The sequence below is a fragment of the Exophiala mesophila genome, assembly GCF_000836275.1.
Source record: "Exophiala mesophila strain CBS 40295 unplaced genomic scaffold supercont1.1, whole genome shotgun sequence".
In the NCBI taxonomy this organism is placed as follows: domain Eukaryota; kingdom Fungi; phylum Ascomycota; class Eurotiomycetes; order Chaetothyriales; family Herpotrichiellaceae; genus Exophiala; species Exophiala mesophila.
Genome location: NW_015622504.1, coordinates 3,199,183 through 3,219,937, shown reverse-complemented (window position 1 = coordinate 3,219,937; position 20,755 = coordinate 3,199,183). Strand labels below are relative to the sequence as shown.

The window sequence follows — 20,755 nt, the reverse complement described above, 5'->3', positions numbered from 1 at the left end:
TACTCCAGAGCCTAGAGTCACATCTTCAACAACAGACTATGTCAATCATGGCTCTGTCGGTGCATTTTCTATTTCTCGGCGTCAGCTCGTAGAACCAGGAATCTACGCGTGTTTTGATGCCTATACCGACTCGAATCCCGTCGCCATTGAAGGCGACTCAGCAACTTCCCAACGATACAAGACACGTCGCCCAAGACGGTAGTCAGCTGCAACAGGATCGACGAAAGCCACAACTGCAGATACCACGGCCAAGGTATCAGACCAAATCCAAAGATGTGTCCAAAGATGTGGGCAAGGGTGATATTGGACGACATACAGGACACGCTCGCAGTGCGTCGACTGTCGAGGATGAGGAGTCTCCTACCACCGCCACCCTCGATGCCAGTAGGGCGGCCAAGCCCAAGTCAACAGTGATACGTGGAGGTGTTAAGGCCTCCCAGGGACAGGCTAGAATTCCTGCTCGAGAGCGGCCTATCAACGCATTGTCGGCAGCACAAAAGTCCTCCAGCGGCGGCTATGATGCCCCGATTCTCACAGGGCGATTCACCAATGCAAGCTCGAAAGCCTCTAGGGGGAACCATGCACTCGGCGCATTGAAGCGACCCGAGTTTGATATTTCCAAGACGCAGTCGAGCACGGCCAAGCCCAAGACAACTACAACCTCCCTCGCCAACGTGCATCAAGTTGCTTCTACAGATGTTAGCGAAGTTGACGCCCAATCGCGCAACTATACTGCGCTAAATGACGAGCTGTTACAACTGTCACTACTGTACGGTGAGTCGACTGCATCTGCCGGCAGATTCTCGCGTTCAATCTGCGAGCAGTTGAACACAAGATATTCTGCCATCGAGGCACAGGCAAGAAGGGTTGGGCTATTGGTCCGTGAGCACAGCAGCGTGGTGAACATGCGAGCTATGGATAAGCTCGCACAAGGGTCAAGCCTACAAGACGGACCGGGCCCTGCTCCGTTGTCGATATTGGCAGAGTGTTTGCAAGAAGTTGATCGGCTGACTTGCGAGGATGGCCTTCTTGAGTGTGTCATGAGTCAATTTCAAGCCTGGCAAGAATTGACTTTAGCGGCTTCCAGGGATCGAGTGGAGGCGAAGAGTGATGAAATGATTCTCGTTCCTCCATTGGAGGTGCAATGGTGGCATTCGTTGCAGATCCTCGAGAGCAAGTTGAAATTCTGCAGTGTGTCATTGGATGTTCTCGATTTTCCAAAGGACAACTCGTCTGTGGCTGCATTGATCGAGATGGTGACGAAGTATGTCGAGCACAGCATCCAGGAGATTGACCTCTGCAAAACCGTTGCTGGTATGTCGATGCGAAGAGAACAGGACTGGGTTGCGACGGCGATTGCGGAGGCGATTGCTGAGGGGAAGGCCGATCACATGCAGGGGATGACGAATGGTGTGAGAAAGGGAGTGTGGGAAACGTTGTAATCCAGGGTCAGCAGCAGAAGCATGCATGGTCAGTACTATGGTTGGCAAGAATTGACTGACCAGGCGGGTACACTCGGCCAATGCACAAACAAGCCCACCACAAAAGACGGATCCAGATCACCTCAAGCCTCATCTCTTTCAAGGAGGGCATGACGAGTTGTCCAGGCTTTTCTTTATTTCCACTCGGAAATCAGAAAGACGGTTTGTGAGAGCATCAATTGAAGGCCGGACTTGAGCGTGGCCGCGTTTACACATCAATAAGCCGATGGCCGATTGGGCACGGTATCAGAGGCAAAGGACGGCCGTTCGGGGCCGACTATTGTCTAGAGGTGCTTTGTCATTGGATATCGTCTAATTCTGTGTGTGTGTGTGTGTAGGAAATTTACAGTAATCGCGACGGAGGCACCGGATCGAGGCTGGTGACTCGACGTATCGTCACCACATTGGGGAAAGGCACTGCGTTCTATCAATGCTGCAGCCATGTTCTAAGAACATGCATTATGACGACTTGGCGCTTGGCAGATCTTGTGGATAGAGCAACTTCAGGCATCCCATTTGGTCTTTGGCTCAACAAGCCACTTGCTGCTCTACCTCTTTACTCGATAATAAAGTGAGTCGGCGAATTTGACCCGCACTGGATTACAGAGCTCACGGGAAAGAAAAACGGCTGATGTTGTTCATCAGACCGGTCAGTGACAGTTGGCTACAGTTTCTCACGCACCCAAGAGACAAAGTCGTGGAACGAGAGATTGGCTGAATCCTTATGAGAACAATCGGAATCTACGGCCGACTGATAATGTGGAGGGCTACATGGGGATGACATGGCTCATCTGGATCCAATCAAGTAAGAGGTCGAAATTTTTTATCCTCTGCTGTTTCATGACCCTTGGCCAGCGAAGCTTGGGTTTTGTCACAGGGCTGGATTGAGGAATCTAAATGATCTCATTAAGGGGATCACATGCGGTGTCCGGAGACACCGGAGTTTATGGACTGGGCGCTGGACGAAGAAGTGAGCCGGGTGCCGTGCTCTGGAGACAATTCAGACACAGGGTCCTGTGCTCGCAAGGGTGAGGTGACACGATGAAAGGCTTAATTCCCTCAGATTCACCGTGAGCCAAATCCCCAGTTGTCGGGTGCTGATGTTCAATTCGAAGGATCGAAGCGAAGAGAATGAAAGCCCCAAGTAGTTAGCTGATGGTGATTGAGTTTGGCTTAGCTAATACCCAGGTGGTGAGCCAGAGATGGAGTACGAGATGACGAGAATCAAAGACCGAGGTTGTTCTGAAGATGGCATTGGGTTTGTGCTACTCTTACGGTCGATCAGTTGTCATTAAAGATGGACTGATGCGCGAACTACGAGGCCAGGATAGGATAGAGGATGGTAGCACAACATGTCACCTGTGTCGTTGGGATCTTTGGGGGCGGCTACTTAATGGCGGAAATCGGAAGACTCCCTATGCCTATGGTGAGATATGATAGGCATATCCGTACAGCCTAAAGGATATTCCTTCTGGGTGGCTCGCAAGGGGGAGGAACGAAACAGTGAGTGTCTACTCGTACGCGCCACGGCTACAGCCTACAAGCTTCTGTGCGCAGTGCAGTAGGCATATCGTAGTCAGGCTCCTACAATTGCTTACTCATCCAAGCCCACACTCCACGGCCTCACGGCAAAGGCACAACAGTGGATCCAATTTAATCCGCCATGTTTAGTCAAGCAAGAAGAGGCTGCTTATGCGTCCACTTACACGAGCTAGGGTTCCACCGCGATGAGATGGGGAGAAACATGACTACAGTGTGTGAGGAGGGAGATGGGTGACACCGAACAGGTGTCCTATTTATAAGGACAAATGGACAAGTAAAAGAATCATCAAATATCAGTATAGCCAACTAGCCCAGTGGCCAAGTCCTCAGGTACCTAGGTAGGTAATGATAATAGGGACTAGGACGCATTGTGCAGGTTCCTCGCTCACTAGCCGCTGCCTAGAAGCTAGAGGCTCGGGAACAGTCAACCGAGTTGTTAGCTACCTACCTACTCCGTGAGTACTCCGTAGACTTTGGGGGACCGAGTGGATGGCCCCTCGGCCCATCGCTTGTCCTATAAGCTGTAGCGCCTCGATGCTTGCACTGCACAGCTTCGTCTTCTGGAAGTTGAAAGTACGAGATCATGCATATATTTCCCTGCACTGGAGTGACTGCAACGACTACCTTAGGCCGAGGCGGCCTACTTAGGTACCTCACCTGGTAGGTACGATACGCGCAAGGTTGTCTTGTATGGTTGCAACAATTTCAAGAGCACCCTAAGGGACCCTGCAACCCTCTCGTCGGCCGGTGCTCCGTCTGACAGGTACTCCGTCTACCTCTCCAGGCACTGTTAGGCACCTACTTTAATGAAGCTGTCATCAAGTTTCAAGAAATTCTTAATGACGAGATGCTTCCATCACACGACTCCAAATTCGTCACTAGGTACCTATAGTTCCTAGCTTCTGAGTCTGCGCAACCACTCCTATCACGCTCATCTTTAGGTACAGCGTTCCCCTCGGTAGGACGTACCGACGGCCCCCCCAAAAGGCGATCCCCTAGAGTCCATGTGGCTGAGAACGGGGCTGTTGACAAATAAGCTACATCATCAACAGCCAAACTTCAACAAGTGTCTGATTGAAATCTAATAGATGAGCCACCTTGTTTAGAATAATCGCTGTAAGTATATGTGGATGTGCTGTTTGTTGTTTGGGGGTTGAGGTCATGGTGCAAGCTATGGAGCTGTTACTTGTACTTGGGTGTTTGTAGTTAGCTCACCCATCCCAAGGCGCCCGACATGACCCCTCTGCCCCTAGAGGCTAAGGTATGTGTCGACGTATCGCCCACAACGAGCCATGAACCCTAACCTTGGGCAATTTAACCTCTCGGGCTCCGTGATCACGCTTGATGATTAGCTCCCCAAAGCGCTGTGGATGTTCTTGCCATGTTGGTGCTTCAGGCACCCGCAACTCTTGCATTTGCCTACTATTGTTATTGATGTTACCTACATTACCTTCCTTTTATTCCTGTGGTTCGTTAACAACGCCAATACTATGTACTTGCTTGTACCCTACCTCCAACCTCCCTTGGAAGTCAGAGATCAGGACCAGTAACCGACAACTCCACAGTTATTGGATAAAAACAAATGCATACCCCGTTGCTTCTTTCCTACCTAGGTATATAATCTACTCCGTAGGTGGCTTTCATCTCACCTGGCGCCTACAAGTACAATACGGAGTATGCGGATGGCGCCAACGGACGGCATAAGGGTCACCCCCAGAAGCTCCCGGGCCCCCTTGGCTAGGCCGTCAGACTCAAATTCATGAACGATGATTGCGCCGAGTCGCGACTGCCAGTGCCAGACTCTTTCTGTGTGGTGCGATCGCTCCTTCCTCGTTGAGACCCTCCCAGACCCAACCCCCACCTAAACTTCGGGCCCGAAGGATGTCACGCCGTGTGGCCGTGTGGCCGTGCGGACGCCGTTAAGCTGAACCTTAACAAGAACAAAAACGCAAATCATCAAAAGAGAAAGAAGAAGTCGGGAATCATGTCATTCTTACTGACTTCTTCCCACACACTCAAACAAGGCATGTCTCGCTTCCTAATAAGCTCTCATCCTTACGCAACTTGTTACCATTCCTGTGACCTGTCGTCAAAGTACCAATCACTTTCTTACAATTCTCTTCCCTTGCCTTCTTTCTTGATCCTCGTGTTCCTCTAGATCATGTTCATGGTGATTGTTTCTATTTCTTTTCGTCCTTGTCGACCACTCTATTCCCACACCTCGTCATTGTCTTGTCCTTGGATTGTTGCGCTCTTCCACCAGAGTCTCCTGTCATCTATCTAATCCTGTCTGTTGGTCACGCTCCCCCCCCCCCCTTCCGCCGCCACCACCCCCCGGGAGGGTCACTGCTTCACCAGTCAACGTGGATTCGCTCCTGCAGACATGGTCGTCCTTTTCTTCGCCACATCCCCATTCTCGTAAAATATACGACCCCGGTTGGAGCTTACGGCCGCGGCGTCTGGTCATCACCACACCTCATCTCCCCTTGGTCACAGGCCGTTGCCCGTGAGAATCAAATGTGGTCGTCCGCTTGTCATCTATGCTTCGCACGCCCCACGTTGTTGGCGGCACTGTTTCAAGCAACATGAACAACGACCCTTCGTCTGAGCCTTATGACTGGAGCTTAACCCCTTCGTCTGCTCATCCTGGTACTTCTGTCCATTCTACCATGACCCCGACGCAGCCTCGAGTCTATCCGGCTCAAGATCTACCATCCCCAACCCACCAAGCCACACCCATGGCTCGTGCATACCACATCACTGCGCCTGAGAGCTCTCCCAGCTCTCCAGGGGACTATCGCCCGCGGGCCTTGCCCAGTCCACATCGTTTCAACACCAATCTGCCCGACAAACGTCCGCGTCTGCTCAGCACCGCTGACAACCGCACGGTTGAAACAGGCGATGAACTCGAATCAACCGCGGACCGAAATGTGTGTCTTTGGTCTGGGAATCTGCTGGATCTCCGTGATCTAATCTTGGTGTGTAGGACCTCGGCCGATACTCGCAACGACGTCAGAGCCCCCAATCTCAGGAAGTGTTCCCCATCCTGGGTGGCGTGTCCGAGAGTGTGAACGCCTCGTGCCTGGAGTGTTCCGGCTCAAGACATCTGATCCAGGACATGGTCCAAGGGTTTATTGATCTCCGATCCGAGATTTTTTTGGCCTTGTCACTGACCCCAGGTCTCTTTCCGGTTAGTCAGAGTCCATTCTACTGGGCCAAGGAATGCTGACATTCAAAAGGTCAAAAGCAGCGAGCTCAGCAAACTAGACCTGAAACAATCTCTTGCATGGACTATTCAAGAGATACATGATACTCTTCGCCTCGTCAGGGGAAATACGCATACCCATACAGCCACCAAACCGGAGTTACCCCCGCTAGCCGATGTTGTCGCTTCGCCATTCGCGTCCGACAATCAAGCCGTGTCACCTCATATATACGGGCCCACCGTTCCACGTGCTATAAGTGATCTGCGAAGAATGTCTCTACATCAAGATCCCTCTCGAATAGAAAATTTCCAACGTCGAGGACCTGAGCTGCCTCTCGATCCAACTCCACGCCCTCTTGATCTTTCTCTTCCTTCCCTGATGCCAGCCGACGACATGCGGCGAAGTCAACATCCCGACCAGATCACTTCAGGTCGTGGCCAATCACCATATCCGTCTTCCGCAAGTTCCATGTTTGGGTCAGCCCAGTCTCCCATGCCATCGCAGCCGTCCAGTCGAACCTTGCCCTCTCCTCCGGGACAACATTTTGCAGCAGGTAGTGCGAGTGCCGCGGTTCCATATTCTCCTACTGCGGCGGCCACCGCCGCCGCCGCTGCTCACAACAGCCATCTTCAGGAGCTTCAACATCAGATCTCTACCAAGTCACTGGCTCTCCAGACTCTCCAGCGCGAGCACGACCAGCTTTTGTCGGCCTTCTCACGGTCACAAATCCGATGCACTGCTCTTGAAAAGAAATCACGTGTATCAGACCACGAAATAAACACGCTGACCGAAGACAAACTCCGACTGCAACAGCAGGTGGAGGAGTTGGAGAGCCAGGTCAATGACCTGATGAAGTCACGTGACGAAGTACATCAACAGTCGACCGCCGATGGGGCACAATGGAGGCAGATCATGGCCATGTCATCGCAGCTACAGATGAAGGGGGCGGATGAGGCGCGCCGGTTCAAACAAGAAAAGGACGCGTGGCAACGAGATCGTGATTTGTTGCAGAAGAGGATAGAGGAGCTCGAGTCTGGTAAAGTGAACCTGCCGGAGGCAAACCCAGTATCCGGTTCCACCACCCCTGTGGCAAGCAGTTCCATTCTGACTTCGGATTCTGTCGAGGCTCTCAGAGCGGAGATAGTCAGATTACGGGTCCGGTGTGTGGGCCTGGAGCGAAGTATGCAAGACTTGGTCAGCGAGGCCGACCAGCTTGACAGTGCCATCACGGCCGTCTCGAATTTTCGACAGCACCTGACGGAAAGAAGCCGGACCGATGATCAAGAGTGAGGTCCAGGCAGCCCCCGGCAGAGAGGACCAAGGCCCGGTAGGCATACAACGTGAGCTTTGCATTCTGGCATGGGGCGCAGTCCACCGGTGTCAATAACTATGTGGAATCACTTGCCATCAAGCTACATCCGCCAACGATGGAAATTGCTGGGCGAGAGCGCGTGGCAAGAGCACGGTAATTCTCTCATGCCGGGGCTTGGGATCTGCATCAGTTGTTAGTCTGGATCCTTTGTCGCCTGCAAGATTATGCCAGGTCTGGCTATGGTGAGGGCTGGTCTGTGGCAAATGGAGGCTTGCAAGACCTGGCGGAGTCGTTACTTGAAACGTTGTCGTAGTCTGGTCTAGGATGAAATGATGACCATATACAGCCTTGACCGGAGAGCTAGCGTGTCAAGCAGGGCTTACTGGTGACGGCAGCACATAAGGTGGGATGTCTAGTCAGAGTGAGGTCTTTTGGCGATGACTAAGTATTGAGCAATACCAGAGGCAAAGTCCCGTCGGGTCCTGCTCGAAGACCGAATACCGACCAACTGCTCAGCAAAAACGCAATCAATTCCGCTGTTGCCTCTCGCCTCTCCCAGGGGTCGAAAGACGTTGCGGGGTGTCCCCTGTTCGAAGGATACTTTTGTTGTATTTTGAGTACATCCCCGATGAGAAGAGTACATGGATGAGAGAGATAGAGGTGGTATTGTGATGCTGAGTCATAACCACATGCATTATATCAGATCCACCTGCAAACCTTTGGAACTAGTGACGCGGTATGCGCCACCTTCCTTCGAAGCGAACCGCGGATCATTCAATTATCCGACTGCAGACGCATGCTTAAAAAGAGGTAAGTACTACTCCGTAGGTACCTACTGTAAGGTTCAGTTGAGTTACAGTCACGGGGTTTCTCGGTCTTTCTGCATCATTATATGGTGTCATCCTTCAGTACATGCTACCTAATTATTAGGTAACCAGCACCGTTCTAAGTAGCAATTGCACCACTTTCCTGCTCTACGTTTTATTACCCAGCTCATACCAAGAACTGCAAGTCCATACCAACGGCCAGAAAAGGCAGGTGAGGTATGTACCTATACTGTAGAATCATGTCTCGTCCTTTAGCGTTTTGTTTTTACGGACGAATGCCTCTGACCAGGGCCAACACGGTAAAGTGATTGCCGAGGCTGTGAAAGTGTGAACATGCTTCAAGAAAACACCACATGAAACTTCAATCTATCAGCAGCACCAGAACAAACACCACAGTCTTATGCTTTGATCGTATAATTCATTTCACACCATATGTCTCAGGCATGATTAGAACGTTGGTACCTCGGTTCGGCTAATGATTCGTACGTAATCCAGTTGAATGGTGTCAATTTCAGTACGGAGTATGGTGGACATGATGGGTTATCCATTGCGTGGTGGGCGTCCAAGCAGAGTAAGAGAGAACGTGGGGCCCCTAGGGCGACTTTGGTGAGACGACTCCGGGCAAAAGCCAGGGTAGATATCTTTAGTAAGAGTACCAAGGACGGAGTTAGGATTTACAGAATGTACCCAATTAACTACCATGTCGGGGACCTCTCTGGCCTACGAGGGGTTCGTATGTAATCCCGAGGTCCCGGTTCCAATTAGATAAGGACTAATATCTTCCAGTTGATCCCTCACGTACGGGCAGACGAATGAGGTACTTGCCCAAGTTGGAATCAGTACTAATTTGAACCTGCTAAACCTAAGTCCAACTGCATACCTCAATTATGCATACGAATAGTACCACTTATGCAGAGGCTACTAGAAGTAGCCAACTTGAATTGCTTTAAGCGTAGATTTATATTGTACATACTTTCCTTGGGTAGGTGGTCCAAATGGACTTGTATCTCAAATATCGTGCAAGCGACCAAATGCCAAATAGGGCAACTCGCTCGCACCTACTCTCTCTGCACTCTGTCCAGATCAACGAATCGAATTTTCACGCATGGATAAATAAATTAGGTTGTAAACATAACCAACCACAGTATCTAGGGAGACATGGAGACATGCATATTTAATTACCTCCCTATACTTTGATGACCAAGGCATATTATGTGTGAAGACAGATATGGTAGGTGGTCAGTACAAGGTTCTATGGATGTTCCTGTGTAGGTAAGCCAAGTCTGGACTACAAGCCACAATCCAACGGGCACCCTCGCCACTGTCAACCACCTTTGGACCACCTGCTGTCAAACATTTAACAGCCTTCCAGGTTGGTAAGGTGGGGCAACACTTCTAGGCGAGTGTCGAGGGGTTCAGGACTCGAAGTGTCACCATCACCACCAGTGCACCACCATCGACTGCGACTGCGACTGGCTCCCCCACCACTACCATCATCATCATAACCAGCCTGCGGAGAATCCATCGTATTCTGCACCTTGACATCGTACCTTCTCCAGCTATCACAACAGCTATCACAGCCTCCTCACCTCAACAACTACCACCTCACATCATCAATTCGTAAATCACTCACTCACCATCCACCTACTCTCATCCACCTCTTGCTCTCAGCCTCCACCGCTCGGATATCCCGTAGCTAACATCGCCCATTCCGAACCACACAGTTCCACGACTTGCCTACCTGCACACCTCCACCCCGCCACCGCCGCTGCCATCTAGCATATCCGACATTCCTTTCTTAAACCTTTTCGCTAAATCACTCTCCATCTGAGCATCCTCGGCTCGCCCCCACCCTCGCAGCACCCGTGATCCTGGCATGACTCGACCCTGCAAAGCACCACAGCTTCGCAGCACGAGGCATGAGGCATGAGGCATGAGGTCACTCATTCTTGGTCCCTTTGAGCCAGCCTTACATGCGTGACCCAATATCCACCGCAGCGACGTGGCCCATCTCGCCTCCCAGATATCCACACTGTCATGGGTGATAGTTTGGATGTGAGGCTGCTCAAGCGGTCACTGGGTGCAACTGCCAGAAATCGATCTATCAAGACATTATACGGCCATAAAACCTGGGCTGAGGATTTGGACATCGTCAATGAACTAGGCGGTCACACCGGCTGTGTCAATGCCTTGAGGTAAGTCCATATTTTCTCTGTCAACTGACACTGTCCGTACTGACTGTGGCCAGCTGGTCCGCTACCGGTAACCTCCTCGCTTCTGGCTCCGATGACAGATACCTCAACATCTGGGATTACAACCCCTCGGCAATCGCTTCCCCTTTCTCTCTTAACACCAGCGTCAGTACCGGTCATCATGCAAATATCTTCTCCGTCAAGTTTATGCCCCACTCCAACGATCGTACCGTCGTCACTTGCGCTGGAGACTCTGAAGTCCGTGTTTTTGATCTCGAATATGCTCCCTCAGCCGCCACTCAGGCGACCTCCTTTGACAACCACGCCTCAAGCACCAGGAGCCGCAAGTTCAGCAACTTCTTCCCGAACACGAGGTGGCTGAATGAATCCAACACCAACGCTCGCGTCTACAAAAGTCACGCAGATCGTGCCAAACGCATCGTCACCGAGTCTAGTCCCCACCTCTTTTTGACCTGTTCCGAGGATGGCGAGGTTCGTCAGTGGGACTTACGACAGCCCTCTTCTGCATATCCTCCTCCCCGTCACTCGCGAGCCTATAGGCGCTATTACGGAAATGCAGATCCTGCAGCCGGTGAACCACCACCGCCACTGGTGTCGTACAAAAAATATGGCCTCGATTTGAACACCATCTCATGCGCCGCCAGCCAGCCACAATACATTGCTTTGGGTGGCGCTCATCTCCACTGCTTCCTCCACGACAGAAGAATGCTCGGTCGAGATCTGGACGAAGAACAAGGCCAGTCTCACGCCCGAAAACCTGTGGTCGGCACCTATGAGGATGAAGCAATGGCCCAGGCCACGAGGTGCGTCAGAAGGTTTGCACCCAACAACAGGTGGCGGATGAAGCCTCACGACCACGGTCACATTACTGCTTGCAAGATCAGTGATGCAAATCCCAATGACCTGGTGGTGTCCTGGTCCAGTGACTACATCTACAGCTTTGACATTGTCAAGTCTCCAGACGCCCGAAACGCAGAAGCCGAGGCAAACGAGCGGTTTTTAACTGGCCGCTCCCGCAATCATTCGGATAGGAAGAGGAAACGAGCAAAGGCCACCGCCTCCTCGAGCAGCCTGGGTGACGTCGCTAACCCCAGTAGGCGCCTGCGTCGAGTCTCTGATACAAGGCAAGCCGATGAACAAAACGCTCTTTTGGCCAGCTTTGACAATGGAGATTCGGAGCTGTTCCGCCTCGACTCGGACGAACCTACCCCTGCCGGCCCTCGCCACCAACCCCAACATGTGGTCCTCACTCCAGCCGAGATATCCAGTCAAGCGTTAGCAAGATCCCTCACTCGACTACGACAGACATTGTTTGATTTCAATACCTCGGCGACTCAAGCCGATGTAGCAATTGCCATGGTACAATCCTCCGAATTTACGCCTCATACCGCTGCTCTGACCGATGCCCTGGGTCAGACTGCTTCGCTCCTCCCCCAGATCGATGAGATTATCCGCACCTGGGCATATCCTGTCAATCCCAGTCCTGAAGATGTCAGTTTTCAGAATACCCTGAGGAGAAATCGCCAAGCCACATGGCGATTTGTTCAAGCTTCTGGATGCCTTGCGAGAACCCTTGGGGGTCGCTTGCAGACTCTAGGCTCATCTCCCGATCCGCGTCTCAATCTCTTTGACCACATCAAGCCCGCAATCCATGAAGGAAAGAACATCGATGAGCAAGCACGTTTTTGTTATGATTTCGTCAAAGCAATTCTGTTGTGGCTGGAGGGAGGTCAGGAGGCGGTGTTGCAGGGCTTCAAACGACCTTCGACCGTGAGTGGTCAAAGTTCTCGTTTCCCTCTGGACGATGCAGATACAGTGCACACATTTGGCTCCAAGCTCGATGCTTATCTTCTCGGCCTGGCAAGAGACGATGTTGCCGTGATTGACATTGATACCAACCGTTTCGAGAGAGATGATACTAGAGTCGTATTTGCTTCTCAAAAATCGGCTGTTCTTGCCTTTACGAGAGCCTTGGCTGGCGTCAGGCTTGAGTCGAGACAGGGCATGTCTGAATGGGAGGAAGGATCGAGCTCGGCCGACACTAAGCGTGTCATGGACAAGGGTGCAGCTGTTCGATTCTGGGGCGTCAAAGTAGGAAGGTCCCTGATCATGCGGGCTGCAGAGCAAGTCACATTTAACTTTGTTAACCGTGCCTTTGGGGGGTTGACGTCAACTGAATCGCTTCAAGGGGATGAGGATGACTCCTCCGAGCAAGACATTGACCCTGAGGAGCATGAACGAATTGTTGATACCATAGATCTTGTCACCACCGCTCATGGACCGCACGTGATGGGAGACGACGACAATATATTCAACAGCGCAGTGGCGGAAGACCCGGACGAAGAAGAACAGAGTGAGGATGAGGGTGATTCATCGGATTCGGAGGATTCTGACGATGAAGATGAAGACGATCCTGAACCATTCTTCTTACGTCGAAGATATTCTCGGTTTCGTGACCGACATTCGGTCAACCTTGATGTGCCGTACTCATCTCATACAAAGGTTTACCAAGGACATTGCAACACTCGAACGGTCAAGGATGTCAACTACTTTGGCCTAAATGACGAGTACGTGGTGAGTGGGTCCGATGACGGCAACTTTTTCATCTGGGACCGTAAAACGTGCAAGATTGTCAACATCCTGGAAGGTGATGGGGAGGTTGTCAACGTGGTGCAAGGACACCCGTATGAACCCATGATCGCTTGCAGTGGTATTGACAGCACTGTCAAGATCTTTGGCCCTGGAGGCGACAGTCGGGATCGAGAAGCGGCGGAAAGGGGAATTGACATTGCAACCCCTGCTGCGAGCATCACTAGTTCTAGTTATACAAGACGTCGACTAGACGACGACGAAGACGGTGTATTGACGGATGGGACAGCTCATGCTGGTCGAGGTCTGCGAAGTCGCCGGGCTATGCATCGAATGGAGGAGATTACGAGACAGAATGATGTCGATCGAAGACGAAGTACAGGAGACGCTTTCATCACGGTAGGTCCAATGGAAGAGCTGCTGGCTCGGGCTTGGATCATGTCGAGTCTACGTATGATGACTTGAAAGGAGGGCTTGAGAAGCGAGGGTTGAGGCTAACACTGTGCTGACATGGCTGGTGTCATGCAGGACAGCATGCTCGCTCGATTCGCCGTGGCGTTACAAAGGGGCCAAATTGAAGCGACTGAAGGTCATGGGATAGAGATTCCAGGAGGGACCATTACCATTGACGACAATTGCGTGGTATGTTGAGCACGATCTCTTACCCAGCTTGGGAGATGATCAGAGACGCTGACTCACGGGGCAATCCCGGTGATGTAGGTCATGTGATAATATGGAATGGCTGCCCGTGCAAAGAGACGAGACGGTATTAATGAGATGACTTGACGTTTGCCACATGAATGACTCTGGATATGAGTTGGATAATCTATTTATCGAGTGTGGCTGTATTGTAGGCGAACAAGGAATGACTACCTAGGTAGCTAATCATAATGTTGACCTCAGTTGACCAAAAGTGGGAATGAAAAGACTGATGCTGAAATATTGTACAGCGTTTCCACGTTTCCACATCGATGATGGCCCTTTATGATGTGTGTCGTTGGCAAAGCACCTGCAGTGGAGAATATGACGTTGTTTCTGCTGGGGGATGGTCGATTGTGTTCTGTCATTACAACTCAATAACAGGTGTGAAGGTGATTCGTAAACACCATGGAAACACCACGATAACTTCCAGGTTGCACCCATCCTCAGAAAAAAAAATATCGTCATTTTAGAATAAATTTCTTGCCTCGACATCCATTTCGGGATATGAGATCTGCACTAAATTTCTTTCATCTGGACATTAATTCCATCGATCTCTCGACTCTACCACACACCATGGCTAGTCAGGGATACAAAATGGCTTCAAAACTCGCGACTGCCAGTAGGGTCCGCTACTGAATAAGTGAATCGGACCCGGACTCTCGTCGCGTGACGTTTAGAAACTTTACTGTTTTATTTTGTTGTGAAAGAACACTTACAACGACCTTGACCTACCTTGGGTGATTGATTTATGGCTCTATCCACCACTAATCATGGACCTGGACCCGGATTTGAATCTCTAACAGTCCGTGTACACACACAACCCTCACAAAATGTGGCCACGATCATCTCTCTGCTACCGGAGTATCTGGCTCACGCTATCGCAAGTCATGTTTCTGGTTCTAGTGGTGGCGACGGTGATTTCGAGACCCGTCTTATCCGCATCCTGAATGATCCCCTACAGTTTGATAACGTCGTCCATGATGTCGTCGACCCAGAAGCCAAACGTCTACTGTTGCTGGTAGCCCGACATGGCTTGGTGCGGGAAATGATCAAAGTCGCCAACCTGGCCAAGCGAATACCACGAAATTCAAACGAAAGCGCCGACGGGGGCTCCGACGAGGGACCCACTACTGAGTCTGATGATGACTCGGACGATGTCGATGAAGATGACGAAGACACCCAACCAACGTATCCAATCCCAGTTGCATTGGTTCTTGCTCGTGCCAAAGTCTACGAAGCCCTGGATTGTCCCGAATTGGCTATTGCTGATGCATATGTCGTCTTTACGTTGGCAGATGCTCAGATTGGAGAAGGAGAAACTGATCTCATTGCCGTGGATGAGAGTGGTATGCCTCTATCGGTGCTTGGGGACGTTGATGACAGTCAAGATGAAGATGACGAGGAAGCCGACAAGGAACAAGAGAAAATTAAGATGAGCTGGCGCAAGTGGTCGCATGAGTCTATCTTGTTGCTAGTGCGCGCGTCGATGGCGTTGGACTCTCTCATCGAGGCCAAAACGTGGATTGAGCGATTGATCACAGTCAAGAAGGACATGGCTGACGCCGAAGCCACCAACTTGCAACTCCTACGGAGCCTTCAAAAGGATCTCATTCAAGGTGTCTCACGCAAAAGTGATGGACGAGTCATGGCACTAGTCGAGGAGGTTTTGTCATCCAACAAACTTGCTGACACGGGTCGTTGTGGCTGGTCTCAACGAGTAATCTACCCCTGGAATGATCACGAACCAGATCGAATGTCTAAAGAGAGTCTGGAAGAGGTCAACGGACTTCTAGCTATTGCGGCACCGAAGTTGGAGGTGCGGACTTCGATTCTACCGTCGATGACGACCTCTGAACCCGAGTCCGAATCGACCCAGCTCGGCCTCTACGCGAAAGAAGACCTTGCCCCAGGAGAACTGATCCTCGAAGAACGATCCGCCCTGACAGCGATCCGCCCACACGGCGCAGCTCTGTGCGATGCATGCGCCGCTGATCTGGAAACGATCCCTAAACATGAACAACGGAGTTGCACTGGCTGTGGTCGACCTTTCTGCTCCGATGCATGTCACGACGCAGCACGCGAAAAGTACCACGTACCTAACCCCGACGACGACGAGACTGAAGAAGGATACCCAGCACCTGCTACGCCATTCTGTCCTGGATCAACTGGAATCGATGATCTACATACTCTCGGCAGAGCCGAAAGCTCCAGCACACCTGAATGGGATCTGTATTTCTTGTTACTGTCACGAACATTTCAAATGGCAGTGACGCAGGGACGACATCCGTTGGATCTCATGGACATCAAGTATCTATGGGGCGATTTTACGAGTACCCCATCTAGTTCGTCTAGTTCATCGATCGACCCACCACCCAAAACTCTCCCTCACAGTCTTCGCCTGCACGTGGAACTGCCCATGCAATGGTTCGAAGTTCTAATGCATTCACGCAGCGAGTGTCATCCATATAGTGAGGAATGGTTGGACAAACACGACTGGTGGATCGTGCAGACATTGTTTGCCAAGTTCCGCGGTGTTGCCGATGCTCAGCAGTCGACTTGGACGGGGAAACCAGAGGTCGCTGGTGTGCATCCTTTGTGGTGTTTGGCAAATCATAGTTGTTGTCCGAATGTTACTTGGAAGCCGTCGGGAGTGAGGAACTTTTCGGTGGTGATGGAGAGGATAGGGTATGGGGATGGAAGTATGAATGGGGAATGGACTGGGATCAAAAAGGGCGATGAAATTTGGAATCATTACACGGATGTGGCAGAGGATGATTTTCGTGAGAGGAGGGATAGGTTACGTGCTGTTCTGGGTGGAGATTGTCTTTGTGAGAGATGTGTGCGACAGTCTCAACAATCAAAGGCTTGACTTGTCATGGAAGAGGACTCTTCAAGCAGAAGAGAAGGTTGAATATTCGTATTCATTATCCTGAGATTCACCAGGGAGAAGTCCTCCCTTTGTATCACAATATAGTCGCACGTGCCCCTGGAAGAACTCAGCCTCGGGAATCAAAGAAAAGTCACGTTTTCAAGATCGATCGATTGATTAAGCCATCATGTGACATGATGCATACATATCACGTTGTTGTTGAAATACCTCAAACATGTCCGGGGGGTACCTGCCTAACTAAAGTATCTACTTATTACATCACTCCAGTTCACTCGAGGCAGGTACGAGTGACTTTGATGACACAATTATGTTGTCTTCCACTTCCACAGGGAAAGCGCAGATGCTGTCTACCTGTCATTGTTGACGAATGTTTGAACACCCGTCCAAATCATTCCAACGGTACAGTAGTATAACCAACCTATTTTCTCGATACTAGGTACTCTTCCTCCCTTACCTGATACATGAACATGGATCAAGCTAGAAAATCATCTCATACACCACCACCACCACCACCACCACCACCACCACCACCAACAACAAAGTCACCCTCACCTCGTGGTGTTGGTGGAGCACATGGGCATTCACATCCACACTCAACCTTGACTTCAAGATTCCTTTCCATGGCATCAATAAAACCCGATAGAACTACTCTGCCTCGACTGTTGCATAACCTCAAAATCTTCATTCTCGACAGTTGGTTTGATGTGGTTTGTATTCTTGTCATTGCAGGAATCACTGGAGTTGTATGCCATAGCCCTTCCTGCCTCCACAATTGCTGACCTCCATCTCTCACCGACATAGATCTGGGTAATAGAAGCGCGACCAAACCGTCTCTTCCCTCTCCTCAGTCCCGATGGAACCACTTACGCACCTGAGATTTCGTACCCATATCTCACCAATGTGTTTTCAAGTCTTGGGGCAGGATTAGTCTGCGCAATCATCCCCGTGGGTGTGATGATCCTGTCTCAATTCTTCATCCATTCCTTCGCCGATGCGTCTTCGGGAATCCTGGGTCTGTTTTACAGTCTGGTGACGGGAACTTGTTTTCAAGTGATTCTCAAGAAGAGCATCGGTGGGTTACGGCCTCATTTTCTGGCGGTTTGTCAGCCGCGAATTCCAGACGGTGTGCTGGGTCAAGGGTTCAACGGGATCTTGTATAGCGTGGATCAGGTGTGTACTGGGGATCCGGGCAGGATTAATAATGCTTTGCAGTCGTTTCCGTCAGGACATTCCGAGATTGCGTTTGCGGGACTGGGATATCTGGCAATTTATCTTTTTGCGCATTTGAAGATGGGTGATGGGTCAAGGGTGGTGAGGACGGGGTTCTGGCGTATGGTCATCGTCATGATGCCGTTGTTGCTGGCGACTTATCTGGCGTGTACTTTGGTCTTGAGATACCATCACCATGCGTTCGACTGTTTCTTTGGTGCGTTGATTGGAATTGTCACGGCGGTGTTGGGATATCGATCGGCGTATCGGAGTGTGTTTGACGGGACTACCAATTACCGACCTCGACTTGGAAGGAGGATGAAGAGGGAGGTTGATCGAGAAGAGACGAGAGTGGCAGACGAAGAACATGCTCTAGGCGACATAGGGCCAGCTGATTTGGAGATGGGGTCTGGGGGTGGAGGACGTCGTGATGTTGTATTAGACGAGCATGCTCGTCGGAGTCATAGTGAGGCTGAGACATTGTACTGATTGAAAGCAGGGGAGGAAGGGGGGAAAAGGAAGGAAAAGACAAAGATATGGGCCCGATGATGGACCGTAGGAAAAGAGCATGGTTTAAATAGACCGACAATGCTGTCTCACTTGTATTGGTATTGCACATATTCATCTTGTCAGAATCTCGACACCATCCGTTATTATACATGTCATCATGACTCGATTCGCTTGCTTTTTTGGGTTCTCCTGCTGTCGGTTTTTGATGGGTCATAACAGGAATTGGTAATTGTCGTCAAATCATTATTTCAAAAGGTACAAAAACAGCGGATGAAAGAATCTCCCAAGAATCAGGATCACGAAACATGGCGAGCATGGACGACAACGTCCCTGTAGAGTTGCTCGGGTAATTCCTTGACGATGTAAACAGTCATTTTGATGACTTGGTCGGCATCAAGGTTGGGAAAACTTCTCAACATCTTGGCCGGACTGGGATGGTCGTGTAACTTGTCCTTGAGGAGGAGTAGTTGCGCCACGACGCAGATGACGTTGAGGTGGACGCCGAATGCGAAGAGGAAATCCCATAACTTCAAGACCTCGGGTAGTGGAGGTGTGCAGGCGCACAAGGTCAGAACGGAGGGGAAAGCGTAGATGCGCGCAGGGAGGTTCTTGCTGAGGAGGAAAGATGATAGTTTGGGGTTCATGTGCGACAGGATTTGGTCGATCAAATCGACGCCCCTGTGGACGCCGGACATGGTGGGTGAAATGTATGTGGGGATGTGGTCGGATAAGAGACAGTTGGACAGAGCAAATGCCTGAGCCTCGGATCGCGACGCGTAGAGTAGAGGCGCTGATAGGACGTTGACTCCTTGAAGGTAGGTCGATTGGGTATATTTCTGTGCAAAAGGTGTGGGTGGGTTGGCGGTCTGTTCATCGTGGATGCGCCAGGCGGTAGCGTTGAGCAGACGAGTCAGACTGGCGTCGGTTACTCTCCTCTTGAATAGGGTGTCGGTGGCTAGGGTACGGAACACGTCGTTGGAGATCTTCTCGTAGGCAGGGCTTTTGCTGCGGTGGACTAGGTCTAGGTAGACTTGGGTTGCCAGCGGAGGGACATTTAACAGCGTCAACCACAGGTATATGCGGTAGTCGGACATGCCTTCTTTGGTGGCGGTGACGCCACTGGTGAGGATGGAATGGCGGAGGAGAGATAAAGCAGAGGCAGGTGTTGTGCCCGGGGGAGGTCCGTCGCGTAGAGTCATTTCCAAACTGGATTTTCGGGCATGGTTGATCAGGTGGTTGGAGCCCGGTGAGGGATTCATGGGTTGTTTGCGAGATCGAGGAACAAATGGCATGGGAGCATCGCTGTTGGCGCGAGCTCGAGAAGCGGAGGTCGCAGCAGTTAGGGTACTGGTGTGGGGTTGAGTTGATGATGTGGATGTGGACGATGTCGATTGAGGATGGAGTTGTTCGCGTGAAGGTCGATTGGTGATGGAGGTTCGTGGAGGTCGCAGGTTGGAAGCCTGAGTGCCCATGGCGGCGGAAGTGGATGAGAGTTGATTATGGGACTGGAGTCGGCGGAGGCCACGAGACTTTTCGGTTAATGAACCTGTGCCTGTGTTGAGAGAAGCATGGGGAAGTTTTTCTGGTGAATCTGGTAATCTGACGGAGGATGGATCGGGGGAGGGAAGAAGAGCTTGTCGACCGGCGACTTTGAGAGGTGAAGTCGAGGTCATGGCGACAGTCATGGTCGAGCTGACCAACTGTTTTGGGAGAGGAGGGATGGAGGAGGGTTGAGATGCGGCAGAATGTGAGCGAGCAGAGCGCAGAGCAGGGAAGACGCGTCGTGGAAATGAGTGAAGATGGACACGATGGGGATTTGTTGACGCAGTCTGAGGATTTGATTTATCAAGCGATTGAGGCGGAGGAGCGACGAGGTGGGGGACCAACACGAAAAGACAACCAACAACCACTGGCGACGCGTTTTTGGAGGCCCGAGGGGCTGTAGGTCGGGGGACAAGGTTGGAGGTTGGCCAACCAGACACGCCAAAGGAATAGGTGTCACCTGGTGTGACTGGGTGTTACTTTGGGGGGGAGAACTTTAAATTCGGGCTGGTTTCAGGCCTGAAGGGTATGGGAATCAGATTTACTGGGAGGCTGCCTTGGTTCGAGAGCATGCCTAGAAATAATAAGTTGGTACAGATAGTGGGTTGCCCCTCTTGAGTACCTAAGGGACCCAACACCCAGCCCCGCCATTATGCATCAAGCAGGTATTCTACTTTTTGTACAACATGAGCTGTCACTATGGCTAGGTATTTTTGACGTTATTAAGGAGGA

General features: G+C 51.1%; 6 protein-coding genes across 9 annotated transcripts; 5 read left to right on the top strand and 1 right to left on the bottom strand.

Annotated features, from left to right (window-relative positions):
- The first annotated feature begins 6 nt into the window (after window positions 1–6).
- On the top strand, window positions 7–2,007 carry PV10_01030 (uncharacterized protein). Its single transcript, XM_016365187.1, has one exon. The coding sequence runs from the start codon at window positions 117–119 to the stop codon at window positions 1,440–1,442; it is 1,326 nt and encodes a 441-aa protein (XP_016228836.1). The 5' UTR covers window positions 7–116; the 3' UTR covers window positions 1,443–2,007.
- A 3,322-nt stretch (window positions 2,008–5,329) lies between these two features.
- On the top strand, window positions 5,330–8,513 carry PV10_01029. Of its 2 annotated transcripts, XM_016365185.1 has the most exons (3): window positions 5,330–5,953; window positions 6,010–6,213; window positions 6,263–8,513. In XM_016365185.1, the coding sequence occupies exons 1-3, from the start codon at window positions 5,564–5,566 to the stop codon at window positions 7,517–7,519; spliced, it is 1,851 nt and encodes a 616-aa protein (XP_016228834.1). In that variant the 5' UTR covers window positions 5,330–5,563; the 3' UTR covers window positions 7,520–8,513. The 2 variants fall into 2 exon arrangements, with proteins under 2 accessions (XP_016228834.1, XP_016228835.1); XM_016365186.1 differs by having other exon boundaries at window positions 5,330–6,213.
- Window positions 8,514–9,728: 1,215 nt separating this feature from the next.
- Window positions 9,729–14,083, top strand: PV10_01028. 3 transcript variants are annotated; one of them, XM_016365182.1, is made up of 4 exons: window positions 9,729–10,563; window positions 10,617–13,569; window positions 13,699–13,812; window positions 13,891–14,083. In XM_016365182.1, exons 1-4 carry the CDS (start codon window positions 10,406–10,408, stop codon window positions 13,897–13,899), a joined length of 3,234 nt encoding a protein of 1,077 aa, XP_016228831.1. In that variant the 5' UTR covers window positions 9,729–10,405; the 3' UTR covers window positions 13,900–14,083. The 3 variants fall into 3 exon arrangements, with proteins under 3 accessions (XP_016228831.1, XP_016228833.1, XP_016228832.1); XM_016365184.1 differs by having other exon boundaries at window positions 10,617–13,812; XM_016365183.1 differs by having other exon boundaries at window positions 10,617–14,083.
- A 371-nt stretch (window positions 14,084–14,454) lies between these two features.
- PV10_01027 (uncharacterized protein) lies at window positions 14,455–16,878 on the top strand. The gene has a single exon (XM_016365181.1). It carries the CDS (start codon window positions 14,621–14,623, stop codon window positions 16,739–16,741), a length of 2,121 nt encoding a protein of 706 aa, XP_016228830.1. The 5' UTR covers window positions 14,455–14,620; the 3' UTR covers window positions 16,742–16,878.
- Window positions 16,879–17,272: 394 nt separating this feature from the next.
- On the top strand, window positions 17,273–18,621 carry PV10_01026 (uncharacterized protein). The gene is made up of 2 exons (XM_016365180.1): window positions 17,273–17,505; window positions 17,564–18,621. Exons 1-2 carry the CDS (start codon window positions 17,383–17,385, stop codon window positions 18,458–18,460), a joined length of 1,020 nt encoding a protein of 339 aa, XP_016228829.1. The 5' UTR covers window positions 17,273–17,382; the 3' UTR covers window positions 18,461–18,621.
- On the bottom strand, window positions 18,527–20,280 carry PV10_01025 (uncharacterized protein). The gene has a single exon (XM_016365179.1). It carries the CDS (start codon window positions 20,164–20,166, stop codon window positions 18,778–18,780), a length of 1,389 nt encoding a protein of 462 aa, XP_016228828.1. The 5' UTR covers window positions 20,167–20,280; the 3' UTR covers window positions 18,527–18,777.
- Window positions 20,281–20,755: the final 475 nt, after the last annotated feature.

Bases quoted from the DNA above. Each gene is read 5' to 3' on its own strand.
- PV10_01030 (XM_016365187.1), top strand. From the start codon at position 117: ATGCCTATACCGACTCGAATCCCGTCGCCATTGAAGGCGACTCAGCAA.
- PV10_01029 (XM_016365185.1), top strand. From the start codon at position 5,564: ATGCTTCGCACGCCCCACGTTGTTGGCGGCACTGTTTCAAGCAACATG. The intron at 5,954-6,009 runs GTGTGTCTTTGG...CTTGGTGTGTAG, and splicing joins AATCAACCGCGGACCGAAAT to GACCTCGGCCGATACTCGCA. The intron at 6,214-6,262 runs GTTAGTCAGAGT...GACATTCAAAAG, and splicing joins TGACCCCAGGTCTCTTTCCG to GTCAAAAGCAGCGAGCTCAG.
- PV10_01028 (XM_016365182.1), top strand. From the start codon at position 10,406: ATGGGTGATAGTTTGGATGTGAGGCTGCTCAAGCGGTCACTGGGTGCA. The intron at 10,564-10,616 runs GTAAGTCCATAT...GACTGTGGCCAG, and splicing joins GGCTGTGTCAATGCCTTGAG to CTGGTCCGCTACCGGTAACC. The intron at 13,570-13,698 runs GTAGGTCCAATG...GGTGTCATGCAG, and splicing joins CAGGAGACGCTTTCATCACG to GACAGCATGCTCGCTCGATT.
- PV10_01027 (XM_016365181.1), top strand. From the start codon at position 14,621: ATGGCTCTATCCACCACTAATCATGGACCTGGACCCGGATTTGAATCT.
- PV10_01026 (XM_016365180.1), top strand. From the start codon at position 17,383: ATGGCATCAATAAAACCCGATAGAACTACTCTGCCTCGACTGTTGCAT. The intron at 17,506-17,563 runs GTATGCCATAGC...TCACCGACATAG, and splicing joins TTGCAGGAATCACTGGAGTT to ATCTGGGTAATAGAAGCGCG.
- PV10_01025 (XM_016365179.1), bottom strand. From the start codon at position 20,166: ATGACTGTCGCCATGACCTCGACTTCACCTCTCAAAGTCGCCGGTCGA.